The sequence below is a fragment of the Humulus lupulus genome, chromosome X (assembly GCF_963169125.1).
Source record: "Humulus lupulus chromosome X, drHumLupu1.1, whole genome shotgun sequence".
NCBI lineage: Eukaryota > Viridiplantae > Streptophyta > Magnoliopsida > Rosales > Cannabaceae > Humulus > Humulus lupulus.
In genome coordinates, this window is record NC_084802.1 from 213,302,744 (window position 1) to 213,319,150 (window position 16,407).

Consider the following 16,407-nt stretch of genomic DNA (forward strand, 5'->3'; position numbering starts at 1 on the left):
TACGTGGTTCGGCAGTTAACTCTACCTAGTCCACGAGTCTTTGTTATTAAGACTTAAGATGATTTATGGAAATCCTTTAAGAATGAATTCTCCAGAGCTTCTCTCAAGATCACAAAAGTTCCCCCTTTACAATGGTACGTGACCTCTCTATTTATGGAGAAGAGTTCAGAATACTATCCCACATATTTCGGGAAGTTATTCTATATTTGCAAATAAATTTAATGGCGTTAAAAGCCTGTGATTCTATATACAAGGAAACGTCCCCTGAAGATCAGGGGGCGTATAACTGCATAATAAATATCCCTTTATTATAGAGGATTTACAACAATCAATGCAGACCGCGTCTCTCCAAAATGACTCACTGGAATATCCCAAGTTATCAATCTACATTATCAGTGCTGTTCCCACTTGGATCTCTTACTGACGTTCGAGCTGTGACATCTCCCGGAGATCACGATACTTCGAGCTCGTACTTATATCAGGCTCGGACTCCCTGATCTGAGAACAGACGTGCTTTGATATCTGTCTTTCGAGCTTGTAATGGTTTCGAGGCTACCATCTTCAAAGTTGTCTCTCCTTTGCAAGCTCGGTGCCTAGGTTGCGGACACGTTCCAGACATTACGAGTCCATTTCTTACGAATCCAGCTTTCGATATCACAATTCTTAGGGCTCGAAATCTGGGTGTAACAGTTTATTTATTAAATTGATACAGTCAATACATTTACACTACAAATTACATATGCATAAGCATCAGAGCAATCATACTTAATAATTAAAATGATTTAGTGCAGCATCTAGAAAGTCGAAACTATTACAAAAATCAAACCATTTATCAATGGAATTCAACATTAAAAGTATGAGCCACATTCAATCACAACAATCACCACACCCCCAACCAAACAACCACATCGATACAGATAAATTTGCAAAAAAATTATCCCCCAATTTTAGGTTGAGCACAATCAAAATTTAACAACATAAATTCCAACAAAATATGTGAGATTAATCTAATGAAAACTAACAATAAATACCACATAAAGCTGCTTCCAAATCGACAACGCACGGCTAGAATCTTCTTCCAAATCGCCGCCCAGATCAAAGATTTTTTATTTTCCACAAATAAATTTATTTGGAACCAATCTAGCTCTGGGAGAGGGATTGCATTTACTGAGGGTCAACAATTTCCTTCTCTTCGCTGAAGTTGTGGATCCAAAAATTTCAAGTGTGGGTTTCACGATGTAGAACGACTCAAGGAAGGGAAGAGGGCCTCACAATTTGAAAGCAAGGGGGTCTAAGGGAAGGGAATGGGGTCTCACGCCACAGTACTCGATTTTGAAAGGAAGGGGGTCTCACGCCATAGTAGTAGTCAATACAAGGTTAACCACCGACGAAAAAAAAAAAAAAAAAGATCACATGGTATGAGATTGAATAAGCCCCAATTATTTTATTGATTTATATAAAAATAAAATAATATATCAACTCAGAATGATGATAGTTAATAGATGGGGAAGAATACGAGAGAGAGAGATAGACAAAGATAAAATATTGATTCCAGGAAAAAAAAAGCATTAGTAGATATATTATTTTCTAATTCCAAAAAAGCACAAAGAAAACTTTAATTTATTATGCAGTTATACGCCCCCTGATTACTTGGGCGGAATTTCTCCCAAAAGTGCCACCTCTTTTTCACTTTAATTTAATATATTATAATATTTTTTAAATAGTGTTATATTTATGTGTTGTGGAAAGACATATTTGGTGTAGTGAAACAATCTGATTCGCAATGCAAGAAGAAAACTTTATAGAGATTTATGTCAAGAAAAGAAGGAGGAGCTCCGCAAAAGACGGAGAGAAATATATGCAAAAAAAAAGCTTCAAGAAATCATCTAATTCATATAAATAAATCTACATCAATTGGCGATGATGATTCTCAACGATTTGTGGTAGTCCTAAACAAAAATCTTCATTAAATAATCCAAATCGTAAAGGAAAAAGAAAGTTCATAATGATTTATCAGAAGAAAAGATGGAGGAAGCCCGTAGAAAACGAAGAGAAATATATGCTAGACAAAAAAATTCAATAAACAATATGATGTAGGAAAAACTCATTGCAGGATCTTTATTTATTTTCATGCAATTTACATATTATCAAACAAACATGCAAATTCCTAGAACATGCTCTTATGAAATTGATACAAATACAGAGTAAAGTAAAAACTTACATTACGCAGCGGAACTGGAACAACTCCATCCATCAATCTCTCTAACCCTTAGTTCCTTTCTGTAGCAGAGTATTATCAAGAGATTGAACAAGATCAGCAACACAGACTTCCTCACCAAGCCTTTGATCAACCTAGAACTAGTATGGGTTGGTTCTCAACACATGTGATAGAGATCTTGAAGAGAAGAAGAAGAGAGAGTGGCCGAGAAAGGTTAGACTATCTAGGTTTTCACTTACCAATCAACTGAAACTCACTTTCTTATGAAAACCCTAGATATCATATTCCTTATATAGGCAACTTAATGAGATTTATTTAAATTTAAATTAATTAAAAATAATAAACAAAAATAAAAGCCTTGGGCTGCCATAAATGGACTTGGGCCCAATCTCTTTGTTTTTAATTTAAATCCCAACTGAGCCTAAATTCAAAACATTTTATTTATTTATTTTTTAATTAATCAATTAAATCCTTATTCAAATTAACTAATTATAATTTGAAACTTGATTTAATATTATTTATTTATATTGATACCAATTTATCAATATTAATAAATTTACCCAAATATTCTCTTTTATTCTCTAAATCTCATGTCTCTGTAAATTTTCCAAAATTGACCTAGTCAACTTTAAAAATCCTAATTGATAATTAAATCAATTAATTGAGACATTCTAAATGATTTACTCAAAGGTGATGCGAGGACCATGGATCCATGAAATCAAGCTCCAACAAGTTACCGTGAATTTATTTACGAATAATTTCACTACCTTATTAATTCCTCGTGACTCCACTATAGACTCGGAATTGAACTCTTGAATTCATAGAATGTATTTTCAAAACCATAAATACGTTATCCATTGTTATAACCATTACAATCAGTCAATCCTCTATTGATGACTTACTAAAGAGCTAGGTGCAAATTAACGTTTTACCCCTCATCAGTATTTTATCCTTAACTCCCACTAAGTTCCTTATAAATGATATTTCTGTGAACTTAATCACAGAAATGAGATCTCAATCATTTAACCTTTTGAACAAAGCAATTAAGGAAATCATATTTTCACTTCTCATACAGAAGTTATAGATTTCGTATCTATGAATAATACTCCCACTCAATTACACTAATAAATCTCCAAGAGGTAAGTATGGCCTAGACCGTAGGGTAAGCTGGTAACGAACAAGACAAAAGATTTAAATAATATAATTAGCATAATATTATCACTCAGAATTAAGATCGACTTAACATATGGTCAACGTTGTGACATTGATTAGATTTGATAACAACGATACTTATTTATCAATTAATAATCAATATCGGTCCTAGTCCAATGTAACTAAATACATCTGATCTTATCTACTTGGTCAATGCCTTGGACAAGACATCACACCCTGAATGTGTAAGTAGATCATATCGTAAATTGCCTAATCAGTGAAAATCCAATGCACTAATCTAATCTTAGGACTCGTTCTTTTGAACATATAATTACAACTATAATCCACTGTGACCTAGTCACTATAATTGTAACTATCCATATGTTCGGGATTTTATAAATGTTTGTATTATTTCAATAATCATGTAATAAAACAAGCAAGCAACACAGTTGTCAAACTAAATGATTTCTACTACTTTTATTGATAATATGAAATCGTGCTACATGTCCGACATGGTTTTATAAGGGCATAAAACCCAACATATGATTCATATCAATGAATCCACATCAATTGCCCATGATGACTCTGATAGATTTGTGAGTGACCCAATGGATATATGGAATTCCCGTGAAGTCTCTATCACTAATGATTATAATGTTAATGTTAATATCTCAGAGACCAACACATCTATCAACAATGATTTTGAATCTTCAAATCAACTATCAACAATGCTTAGAGGTAATAAATCAATACATAAATTGTTTAAAATTTATACCATTAACTCAATATGAGGTCTTCTTGTTTGAAACTACCTTTTACTTTCCATTGAATTAGGTGGGATGCAACAAAATTCTATTGTACAAACTAGAAAACTATTGGAGGTCGTACCATCAAAACCTTATTTGTTAAAATTAATGCCTAGATGTACACATTGCAAAGCAAAGCGATTCCCACATGGGACAACTGGCTTTTGTTGTGGTAATGGAAAGATTTCTTTAACCACAAATGATGTACCTAAACAACTTCTTGATTTGTTTACCGGGAACACAAATGAATCCATACATTTTAGGACATACATTCGCACTTACAACAACAAGTTCGCATTTACCTCATTCAGAGTAAATTTTGATAAAGATCTCTGCCGAAGGAATAAAGGGATTTATACTTTTAGAACTCAGGGACAGATATATCATTACATCAATGATTTGCTACCCTCGAATGATCGTTGATTAGTGCCCAAAAATACACATTTATTGATTTTAATAGTCAAAATAAATTAAGTTTTAATTAATATTTTCATCAAATTAATATGATTAAATTTATAAATGAAAATATTTAATTTTAATTTAGTTTGTTTTATTTTGTAGGATTTAATTGATATTTTTGGAACTTGGAAACAAAGAAGAAAGAAATAAATAAAATTGAAGAAATGAGGAAAAGTTGGCATTTTTGCAACATGAACATTGAACAAATTGGCCCAATTCAGCCCAGGCCCGCTGGCCTCTTTCTCCACTTTCAGCGCCATGTGGCGCCTTATCCTTGTGCCACGCATCCACATCCTCTCCTCCAAGGCATCTGTAACGACCCAAAATTACTAATAAGGCTTAAGGGCCTTGATTAGTGTGTCGGGAGGGCATAATTGGAGGTTAAGAGAATTAATGGCAAGAAAGTATGGATATGGTTACTGGATAAGCAGGCGGGCCCTATTTGGCTGGTAAGGGCTTAATCGTAATTTTGGCCCGTTAGGGCATAAATGTGAATGTGTATGATAAATTGTTGAGACCACATTATTATGTGGATAGATAGATAAATATATATATGCGTGTACATGTGTGTGCATCTGTAACTATCGGCACGAGGCGATCCTAGGGAGCAGGTAGCAGGAAAGTCACAACGGGGCTTAATAGTTGACTTTGGATAAGTCAGGGGTATTATAGGTATCGGGTAGTTATTTAGACTATCGGGTTATGAAAATAAATATATGGAGATATATTTGAGGTTAGGAAGTCTAGGTGGGAATGTTGGGGAATTTTACCATTTTGCCCTCAGGGACGTTTCCGGCACCCCGAGGCACGGGATTGACTTAACGGGATAAAGGATAGACTTGGTTAAGGAAGAAGCTAATGGAAAGGAAGATTAGACCGACTCTCATTCTCTCTCCCTCTTCTCTCTCAAGGAAACTAGAAAAAAACACAAGGAAAACAGAGGAAACTTGAAGGATTTAAGCTGGGATTTCAAAGGGTTTCAGTGGGGATCTAAAAGCTTAGCTCAAGGATTATCCAAGGAACATTTAATCAAAGCCAAGGAGAGAATCAAACTGTGTTTTTGAGGATAGAAGCTCTGAGTTTTTCTGAGTAGTAAGATAATTATAATTTTGATGTTTAAGGTTGAATTGAAGCTAGAAACTTGGGAACTAGTTGGGATTCTGTTTAGAGAAGGGGTTCAGCTGAAGAGGTAAACTTTAATTTATGATTTAGAAGCTTAAATTTGAGTTATGTATGGTTGGTTTTGGTGTTTGATGTTCTTGAGTTTCAGAGATTGAAACATGGATTGCAATGAGTTTTAGATTGGGTTTCCTGTTGAATTATGATGTTAAAGTTGTCTTAAAAGTGTTGGGAATGATTGATATTGAAATAGGGAGCTTTGGGATGATTTTGGGTCAGGTTTGGAGGTTGGAAATGGTGGAAATTCTGGGCTCGAAGGGAAGGGCCGCGGCTCTGTTCTAGAGCGTTGCGGCCCTAGGATGAAGATGAGGCAGGAGGGCTCGGCCAAGGGTGAGCGCCGCGACACCCAAGGCAAGGGCCGCGGCGCGTGTCTTCTTTCAAGGAGGGCCTTGGTTATGTTTTAAGGGCAGGGCCGCGGCTAAGCTTTAGGGGCCGCAACCCTTAGATGCATACTTGAACGTTCAAGGTTTTAAAGTACGGGGATCGAGCCTAGGGTGCTCGGGATCAATCTCACCACCGTGCTTGGTGGGATTCGACTTCCCGGAAACTAGTTTTTTTATACGAAAACCTATATTTGAATATTAATGGAATCCATTATCTTGGTTGTGACTAGGTGATAAGCTAGGGCTCGGGTAGTGGATCGTGCTCGGGGGTCGTCCTTTCTAATTAAAGCACTTGGAATCAAGGTAAGAAAACTGCACCTATGTAGGTGGATAGGTTGGGACTAATTGTTCCCTATATTTGTTTGTATTTCTATGTGAATATGTTGGGACTAAGAGTTCCCTATAATTATATGAATGTCATGAGGTGGTATTAGGCCACTGGGACATGTGATAAGCGGCCTAAGGGTGCCGAAATCAACACTTGCGCACATGGCGCAGCTCGGACACTGGTATCCGAGGACATCTTATTAATCACTGAGCTCGGTTAAGCTGGCCGGAGTCAGTGGGTATGTCACTGGGATTGGCCTAAGCGAGCCAAAGACAGTGAATTAAACAAAGGGTGCGGCCTGCGGGCATTAACCCTAGTTATTGCTTGGCATAGGTTCTATTGTTGATTATGGTGTATGACTTGATGAGTATCTGGAGTTGAATTGTTGGTTTTTGGCCAGTGTGCTGCCTTGAATGTACTTTATGGTGTGCTAGTAACTGATTAATGCCTTGTGGTTATTTGGATTATACTCAACAAACTGTTTAGCCGGTATTACTGTTATATTATGATGTTATGTTTTCTTGTTGGGCCTCGGCTCACGGGTGCTACGTGGTGCAGGTAATGCTAGTTGGCCATGGGTTGGAGAGCTCTGGGGGCGAGGTGTACATTGTCAGCTGCTCGGCCACCACGGTCGGGGGATTGTACAGGGACGGGAACCTAAACTGTGAATTTTGCCATTAGAGTGGCTTGGTTGTTTATTTGTTAACAACAATTTTATATTTACGTTATTTAAACCTTGTTTTGGGATCCCATGTTTCAAACATGTGTTTTAGTAAAATTTAATTGTTTATAACCAAAATTCTTTTTAACCTAACTTGCTTACGTCATTAGTTACACGTTTTGAATCAAATGACTTGATATGCGAGTCTTGTACTATCCAAACAAACAGTGTAACGGTCTTGGTTATCCAGGGCGTTACAGCATCTCCCAGCCCACCTGTCAGCTGCCCTTCAACACAACTCCTTCAGCATAAAATTCTCCTTCATCCATAGCAATGCCCAACACAACCTTCAACAACTCTCTAGTGGGCCAACTCCAGCAGCCCAGTCCAAAGACCTCCGGCCCAGCCTTGCCTTTTTCAGCAGTGACCCAACAAGGCCAAGCTTCCTCCACCAAGCCCACCAGACCCAACTTTCTCCTCTCCTAACCAGTGCCTATGTGGCACCCTCTCATTGGCTGGAAACGGGTCAAAACCCTCTTGTGTCACCAGCCATGTTTTGTGGGTATTGGGCTTTGTAAATTTCTATATTGAGCTTTAAAGCTCATGTTTTTGTGCTATTTTAAAAAAGGGGAAAATGACCATACACCAAAATAGCTTGGTTAATATCAATAATAAGATTTGATTTTTTTAAAAAATCATATTTTATTATTAATATTTCAGATTTATTTTGTAAACCCCATTTTATTGTTTAATTTCTTTTTAGTCATTTTGTCCATCTATAAATAGGGACTCCTTCTTCACACTTAGTATGTAATTTGGAGAGTAAAGAAACTATAGAAAAATTTCTACTCACTTTCTTCTTAGAATTTTGTGAGAATCATGAGCATAATGGCCTAATCTTCCTAGGAAGGTTAGGGATGATTCCATATGCTAGTGATGTTATTTTGCTACTTTGATTTACTATGTTCTTAATGTAAAATTTTTGAGTTATTTATGTTCTTTCATCTCCATCTTTATTTTGTTATCTTTATTTACTTATGCTAATAGTATATAGGATTAGTCATGCTCTTTCTATGTACTTCTAATTAGTAAAAGTAATATTGATACCTAATTTTATATCTAATCTTCTATTGTATTATTGCATTTGGGTATTTTGTCATTTTTAGATTTTTCATAAGATTAACAGTGTGTATTTAAAGTAAAGAACTTATAACTCAAATGAACTTTTGTTAGAAAAAAATATGGACTTTAATGTTAGATTTTCCAAGTAAATGTTGGGATGTGAACTATTTACGTGTGTATTTTTGTAAACCAAGTAACTAAACAAGCATATGGATTATTCTTGAAACCTTTCATTTTCTCAAACTCTTTATTACATCTTACCATTATTTCACTTATCTCATTTCATCACTTTATCAAAAAACATCTTCCCATTTACAATTTTATTTAATTCTTGTTACTAACTTTTTGTGTTATTTTCTACTAATCTTTTGATTTTAGGTTACCTCCTTGTGGATCGACCGCCCAATCTTACTACAACTAACGCTTAGTGGTAGTCACATTTTGCGCGTTAACAAATTTTGGCGCCGTTGCCGGGGAGGTAAGTTTTAAAGGTTTAGTGAATTTTTTACAAAAATATTAGTAACTTTATTTGTGTTTTTGTTGGAATAAATATTGTGTTAGTATAGTTTTTTTATTTACTAATTTTTAATTAATTAGATTATTATTATAACAAAAATAAAAAGAGAAAAAACTAAAACAAAAAAACAAACAATCATAAAATAAAATTTCCTTTATTTATATATATATATCTTTTCTTTTCTTTTTCTTTTTTTAATTCTTTTTTTTCGGTAAAACAAAAAAAAAACATATTTATATTATAAATATTCATATATATATATATATATATATATATACTAGGTTTAGATATGTGCCTACGGCACATCACCGTGAGATACAAATTCCAAGTTAATATTAACATACTTTTACATAATGTAGCAATAAAAACATAAATTCAAACCATATATATAAAATAACATATGTACAAGTGGAGTTGGAAGGTTCAGAACTAAGTATTTTTGTAGTTAAATATTACTATTAATTACAAACAGTTCCAAAAGATATAAACATATTACTATTAATTACAGTAAGTTCCAAGACATTTTTTGTCTTATATGGGTATAATGAAATTTTTTGTCTTTATTATCACTACCCAAATATCCATCATTCTATTAAGTTATCTAGATATATATATACATAACTATAAAAAAATATCCAAAAAAAAAATATATTTATTCTTATTTTAAATTTCTTTTCTTTTCAAATTTTCTTTCTTTAATTTTTTATTTTTATTTTTTTACTTTTTCAATTTCCTTTCTTTTGGTAAAAAAAAAAGAACCATATATATTTATATAATTTTTTTTCCCTTTTTAGTTAAATCTTACTCCATTTTTCTTTCTTAATTTTTATTCTATTTTTTTTAGTTTAATACATATTTAAAAAAAAAGATTAAGTTTGTTATTCTATCTTCACTTTAATTTTCTTTTCTTTATTTTATTTTTGTGTTGTTTATTTTGTTGCTTAGTTTAGGCGTTTACTTTCTTTGCCTTAGTTTTCTTTAGAATTTAGGTTTTTCAAAACAAAACAAAAAAACAACATAAAATTGTTCATAAAATTTTAATCATAAAACTCTTAGTATTGGGAACAATTGTGTAATATTACAAATGGTAGAAACCGATATTGTTCTGTCTAGAAAGATTGGTTGTTAAATAAGGTTTGTGATAGCGTTACCCTCCACACTTACCTGGGAACCTTGGGGAGTTCTGTCTAGGCAAGTGTGGGTCTAAAGCGGTACCTTGGCAACCTTCCCAATCGGCCTGGGAACATTTCGAGCATCTACCTTTGCACTATTACATTGTTGAACTTATTACTATAAGAAAACCAAGCTTGTTCTGTCAATGTACGCAATTTCACTCTGCTTAAAGGTTGTTTGGTCGAAAAAGTTGACTTGTGATCCATCATACTTATTCAGTAACCTCGGGGAGTTCTAGTAAGGTCTTGGAGATCACCCCAAAACCTCCAAATCTACCTGGGAACAAGTTTAACAAAAAAAATAATAAATCAAAAAAGGAAATAAAAAAAAAAGCAAAGAAAATAAAAAATAATAAATCCAATTCTGATTTTCGAGAGTGGATGAATCATCACGAAACTTCTAGTGACACTTCTTCCAATTCATCCACCACTCCTTCCGGAACTCCTTCCACCAACCCTGCCTCTCCACAAACTTTCGCTGATAATAATCCATTTTTAATGGCTCGCAATGATGACATCCAATCAAGAACTCTCAATGACTACCTCCATCCCACTCGCACTTCAACACCTTCATGCATTATCTTCCCTCCCAATATGCCCGCATTAGATTTTAAACCTGGCATGATTCAACTCTTGCCTACATTTCATGGAATGGAAAACGAAAGCCCATACGTGCATATCATAGAATTCGAGGAGGTAGTAGCCACATTCTATAACCGAGCCGAAAATGTCGATGTTGTGCAATTGAAGTTCTTCCCTTTCTCCTCAAAGGACAAAGCCAAAAGCTGGTTATACTCTTTGAGACCTAGGTCTATTGGAACATGGGATGAGATGACCAAATCATTCTTTCTGAAACACTTCCCTAGCCATAAGACCAACAGTCTAAAACGACAGATTTCCACATTTTCCCAAAAAGACAATGAAACGCTCTATCAAGTCTGGTAAAGATTCAAAGATCTGTTAAATCAGTGCCCGCACCATGACTATGAGAACTGGCGTTTGGTTAGTTACTTCTATGAAGGCCTCACGAGCCATGAGCGCCAGTTTGTAGAAATGCTATGCAATGGTGAATTCCTCGAAAAAGAGCCAGACGATGCTCTGGAATATCTCAAAGAAACTGCGAAAAAGTCTCACACCTGGACTAGTCCAAGTACTACTGACAGCACCAACCGACACAAACCATCTGGGATCTATCAACTTCAAGAAGAGGATAGTGTTAAGGCCCAACTTGAAGCTTTGAAAAAGCAGTTTGAGGTCTTAATCACTTAACTTACATTCAAAAATTTCAGGATTAAACAATGTAGACAAGGGTCCGATAGTTTCATGCCGTGACTACTATTGCTACAAATTACAAATTTGAGAAAATGCCAACTCAATCTTATTAATTTCTGGAAGACTGTTACAACAATTTGTGGTTAATATGTATGTAAAGATTGAGACGTAAAGATTGGATTATTTTAGAAGCAACCAAAATCATTTTTGCTCAGAGATATATCAAGGTATTGTTGATACCATTACTCTTGGCAAAAGGAATGCATCTAATGTTGGGAAGCGAATGATCTTGCCCTCTTCATTTATTGGTGGTCCAAGAGACATGCGAAAAAGATGTATGGAAGCAATGACTTTAGTACAACGTTATGGAAAACCAGATATTTTCTTAACAATGACTTGCAATCCAAATTGGCCGAAAATTTCAAACGAACTGCTCCAACATGAAGAACCTCAAAATAGACCTGATTTGGTTACCCGAGTTTTCCATTCAAAATTAGAACAACTGAAAGACCAATTGTTTAAGAAGAAAATATTTGGTCAAGTCTCAGCGTATGTCTATGTCATAGAGCACCAAAAAAGAGGTATTCCACATGCACACTTTTTAATTATCTTGCAAAGGGATTGGAAATTATATACACCGGAATCTTTCGATGAAATTGTTTCAGCAGAAATACCAGATAAAAATACAAACATACATTTACATAATGCGGTAGTGAAGCATATGATGCATGGACCCTGTGGAGTCTTGAACCCATCCAATGTTTGCATGAAAAGAAATGGTTGTTGCAAAAGTAATTATCCAAAGAAATATGCACCAAATACAAACATAGGAAGCGATTGTTTCCGCATTTATAAGTGTTCAGATAATGGGGTAAACGTGAAAGTAAGAGGAAAGAATTTAGACAATCGTTGGGTCGTTCCATATAATCCATATCTACTTGCAACGTTTAATTGTCATGTTAATGTTGAGATTTGCTCAACAATAAAAGCAGCCAAATATCTTTACAAGTACATTTACAAAGGCCATGATCGAGTTGCTTTCAACTTGATTTCTGAAGAAAATAATCATCAAGATGATGAAATCCAAGAATTCCAATTCGCTCGATGGATCGCTCCCCCAGAAGCTATGTGGAGAATATATGGGTTTGTTATTAATGAAATGTACCCAGCAGTGTATAGGTTACATTTACATCTTGAAGATCAACAGTCAAATCACTTTCCAGGCAAAAGACTATCTAACCAACATTGTAAATCCAGATCAATCTCGAAAAACTATGTTAACAGAATTCTTTGCCATGAATCAAATAGATGCCAATGCAAGAAGACTACTATACATAGAATTTCAAGAACATTATGTATGGAACCATCAACACAAACAATGGACCCCTCGAAAAAAGAAAACAGTTATAGGTCGTGTTGTTACAGCAAATCCACTTGAAGGTGAGAGATATTATCTACGACTACTATTAACTCATGTAAAAGGATCGCTATCCTTCCAAAATATTAGGTATATTGATGGAATTGTAGTCCCAACATTTCGCGATGCAGCAACACTGCATGGTTTACTACAAAGAGACAACAACTTAGAAGAATGTTTACAAGAAGCATCGTTATTCCAAATGCCAGCCAGTTTGAGACGGTTATTTGCAGCCATATGGTTTATTGTAATCCAACCAATCCAAGATACCTTTGGGAGCGTTTTGAAAGTGTAATGTCAGTTGATTTCAAATCAGCAGACTATCCTACTTCAAATGTAAGAATCTAGGTATTAAGATCAATTGCTTTAGCAATTAACTCATTGGGGAAAGACATCAACTCCTACAATCTCACAGACAATGACATCTCATTTGATGACAAATAAATTCAATCCAGAGAAATCAATGATGAAATGGGTGTTGAAGTCCCAGAGGAAGATATCACGGCCTCAGAATGTCTAAACAGTGAACAACATGTATATGATGCAGTCCTAGAAAAAGTACTCGAGAATAAAAGCGGTTCATTTGTTATAGACGGTCCAGGCAGGACGGGAAAAACATTCTTATACACGGCAATTTTGGCAACATTACGATCAAGAAATTTAGTAGCACTTGCAACTGCTTCATCAGGTGTTGCTGCATCTATTCTTCCTGGAGGGAGAACAACACACTCGCGTTTTAAACTTCCACTTGGTACTAGCAAAATGAACACATATTATGTCAGCAAATAGAGTGGTCTTGCAAGCCTACTTCGTACAACTCGATTAATAATATGGAATGAAGCTCCAATTACACAAAAACAACATATAGAAGCATTGGACAAAATGTTACGTGACATCACTGATGTAGATGTAACATTCGGTGGAAAAGTAGTCATTTTGGGTGGAGATTTTAGACAGGTTTTACCTGTGGTTCGTAAAGGAACGAGAGAAGAACAAGTTCGTTCCAGTTTGGTTTATTCATATTTGTGGCCTTCCTTGACCAAGTTCCAATTAATTGAAAACATGCGAGCGCGATTGGATCCTGCATTCTCAGATTATGTTTTAAAAGTTGGCAATGGAATGCCACCAAACACAGTCAATGAAATGATAAAAATACCAACTTGCATGCTTATTCCTTTTGTGAATGATAAGTTTTCTTCAGATCGTTTGATTGAAGATGTTTTCCACAACATTCACGATTTTTCACAAAATATTTCCAGTATGATGAAACAAGCCATACTAACACCAAAAAATGATTTTGTGGATGAAATAAACACTTTGTTAATTCATAGATTCCTTGGCGAAGAACAACGATATTATAGTTTTGATGAAACAACAGATTCATCTAAACAATTAGTGATGGAAGATTTCTTAAATAATCCAACCCAAAATGGACTCCCTCCACATGAATTGTTACTTAAGAAAAACTGCCCAATCATGCTTCTCAGAAACATTAATCCTTCAGAAGGCCTATGCAATGGAACGCGCTTAATTTGTCGAGCTTTTGATCAAAATATCATAGATGCAGAAATTGCAGTGGGATATTACAAAGGGAAAAGAGTGTTCATTCCTAGTGTAATCCAAAAAAATAGGCGTGGATGACATGGCAAATATTTAAATACACGTGGCTGACATCTGGCAGGAGTCTTGCTCGTATATCGACCAGAGAGATGTCTATGGCGCGACGCTCAATCTTTATATACGACTAGCCTGGTCGTATACTCGCTATATTTGGATAGAATCTTATGCAGTTATAACCATATCCGAAATTATCTCCCATGATTTCCTGAGCATCCGATTATTTAGGAAAGAATATCTGTAACAAATTAATGTAATCCTCCTTGAGCCTATAAATAGAGAAAGAGAGCTCAAGGAAGGGACTTTTGGCTTTCGAATTATCTGAGATTAGAGCTGTTACATTCGAGATATTGTATTGTTCTTCAGAGGTTTGTGAAACTCATTGAACCCTAGTTCTTTGATCACTCCTTTCAAAGAACCACTATAAATTCTTGTGTTCTTTATTTTTGTCATCACATTCATTTCAACGTATTTGTCCACATCAAGCATTTCTGACTCCGTGTCAGTTGACCAAAATCAAGGTCAACATTCTGGTGCTTTCATTGAGAGCATGATGGATTACGTCCAGCGTTTTATGCGAGCAGCTGCTGGAGCAAAAACAGTGGGGGACGAAGGCAAGATGATGGTCATAACTGCAGGAGTTAAGCGCCGCACGCCCCTCTGGGTTAGCCTCAGAAAGCATGGGGTCAGGACTACCCAGGAATTTTTGGATCGAGCTTATCGATATATCAAGCTCGAGGATGCCATCGCCAATGAAGGAAAGCCCCTAGGCAAAGATAAGGGCACTGCCGAGCCCGCCGAGCCCGCCAATGGGTCCAAACCCAACGACAACGGCAAAGGCAACGGGAACGGCAACGGCAATGGCAAGAATGGGGGAAACGGCCGCACAATGAGCCTTCCACCTCTGACAATAAACGAGCCAAGGGTAATCGTTATGAACCTCGGTTCACTAACTACACTGCCCTTATTGAGTCTCGGGGAGAGGTGTATCAGGCCACGAGTTCCAGTGTGCCTTATAAGAAACCTGCCCCCATTCAAAAGGATATTTCAAGAAGAGACACTACCAAATTCTGTCATTATCATAACAACTACGGACATGATACCAATGAATGCAACCAGCTGAAAGATGAAATCGAGTTCCTTATTAGGCAAGGACACTTGAGAAGATATATACAGGCCTCGGGAAATTCCCAACGAGAAGCCCCAGGTGGCAACGAGCATGTAATGACCCAACTACTCTAGACTTTGGACCATTAACGAAAACTATACATAGACCCTAATCTTTAATAGAACTTACAAGTGAAGAAGATCATACTTTATTAAAAACTTGTAAAAACCAATGTTTAAACTTACATAAACTCAAGCAGGATATGGGATCCCATTGCTTTAAAAAGAAAACATATCTTAATTGAAATGAAAAGAGATTACATAAATAGGTGCGGAAAAATACACATAAACCATAAATAAAAGACTACATCCTCGAAATCGAACTCTCGACTCCTTGAATCCATTCATCACCGATACACATTCCCCAAGCATCCACGAATCTTACCCTCCACTATAGCTATTTCCCTGCACATATAAACAAAAAGGAATGAGCCTAATGCCCAACAAGGAAAATCTACCACATAGTTCATATACATAAATTTCATAAGAAACATAAAAACATAACATAACACTTACACATACTATAATGGCCATTATTACTTGGGGTCCCATAGACTAAACAAGTCATATGCCCATTAGATTAGTGGGGTCCTACTAGCTAAGCAGGTCATATGCCCATAATCCATTTGGGGCTTGTTAGTCATATGGGTCATATACCCAAGCCTACATACATACATAACATAACACATTTCATACCATAAAAACATAAGATAACATATAAAACATATAACATATTAATTCTATCCTATTTTCCTTACCAAAATTACCGGGATAAGAGGACAGAGTTGGTGTTAACCCAAGATATGTTTCCAAGAGGGGGGGTGAATTGGAAATTTAAACTAATTTCGGAAATTTAAAACTTAATATGCCAAATTATGCAATAAATCAAATTTATCAAGTATAAGCAAATAATATGGCAATCAAATAGATATAGCAA

General features: G+C 35.5%; 3 protein-coding genes and 1 non-coding gene across 6 annotated transcripts in view; 2 read left to right on the forward strand and 2 right to left on the reverse strand.

Annotated features, from left to right (window-relative positions):
• Positions 1 to 1,239, reverse strand: part of LOC133803808 (ureide permease 1-like) — a 22,745-nt gene extending 21,506 nt beyond the window's left edge. For 2 of the 3 annotated variants that reach the window (XM_062241923.1, XM_062241924.1), the window contains exon 1: positions 1,032 to 1,239. The gene's annotated coding sequence lies outside the window, so the exon portion shown is untranslated. Of the gene's footprint in view, positions 1 to 1,022 lie in introns of all 3 variants that reach the window. The other variant, XM_062241927.1, reaches the window with a different exon arrangement.
• The window catches only part of LOC133806735 (uncharacterized), a 21,637-nt gene extending 8,162 nt beyond the window's left edge, over positions 1 to 13,475 (forward strand). Inside the window, exons 3-6 of the mRNA XM_062244826.1 lie at positions 11,485 to 12,492; positions 12,578 to 12,709; positions 12,797 to 12,977; positions 13,142 to 13,475. Of these exons, the coding sequence (XP_062100810.1) occupies positions 11,485 to 12,492; positions 12,578 to 12,709; positions 12,797 to 12,977; positions 13,142 to 13,475 (1,655 nt within the window). The remainder of the gene's footprint in view (positions 1 to 11,484; positions 12,493 to 12,577; positions 12,710 to 12,796; positions 12,978 to 13,141) is intronic.
• Positions 10,877 to 10,982, reverse strand: LOC133807880 (small nucleolar RNA R71). Its single transcript, XR_009879766.1, has one exon. It is a non-coding gene; the product is annotated as a small nucleolar RNA R71 (small nucleolar RNA).
• A 93-nt stretch (positions 13,476 to 13,568) lies between the features above and the next one.
• Positions 13,569 to 14,327, forward strand: LOC133806736 (uncharacterized). The gene has a single exon (XM_062244827.1). It carries the CDS (start codon positions 13,569 to 13,571, stop codon positions 14,325 to 14,327), a length of 759 nt encoding a protein of 252 aa, XP_062100811.1.
• The last annotated feature ends 2,080 nt before the right edge of the window (positions 14,328 to 16,407 follow it).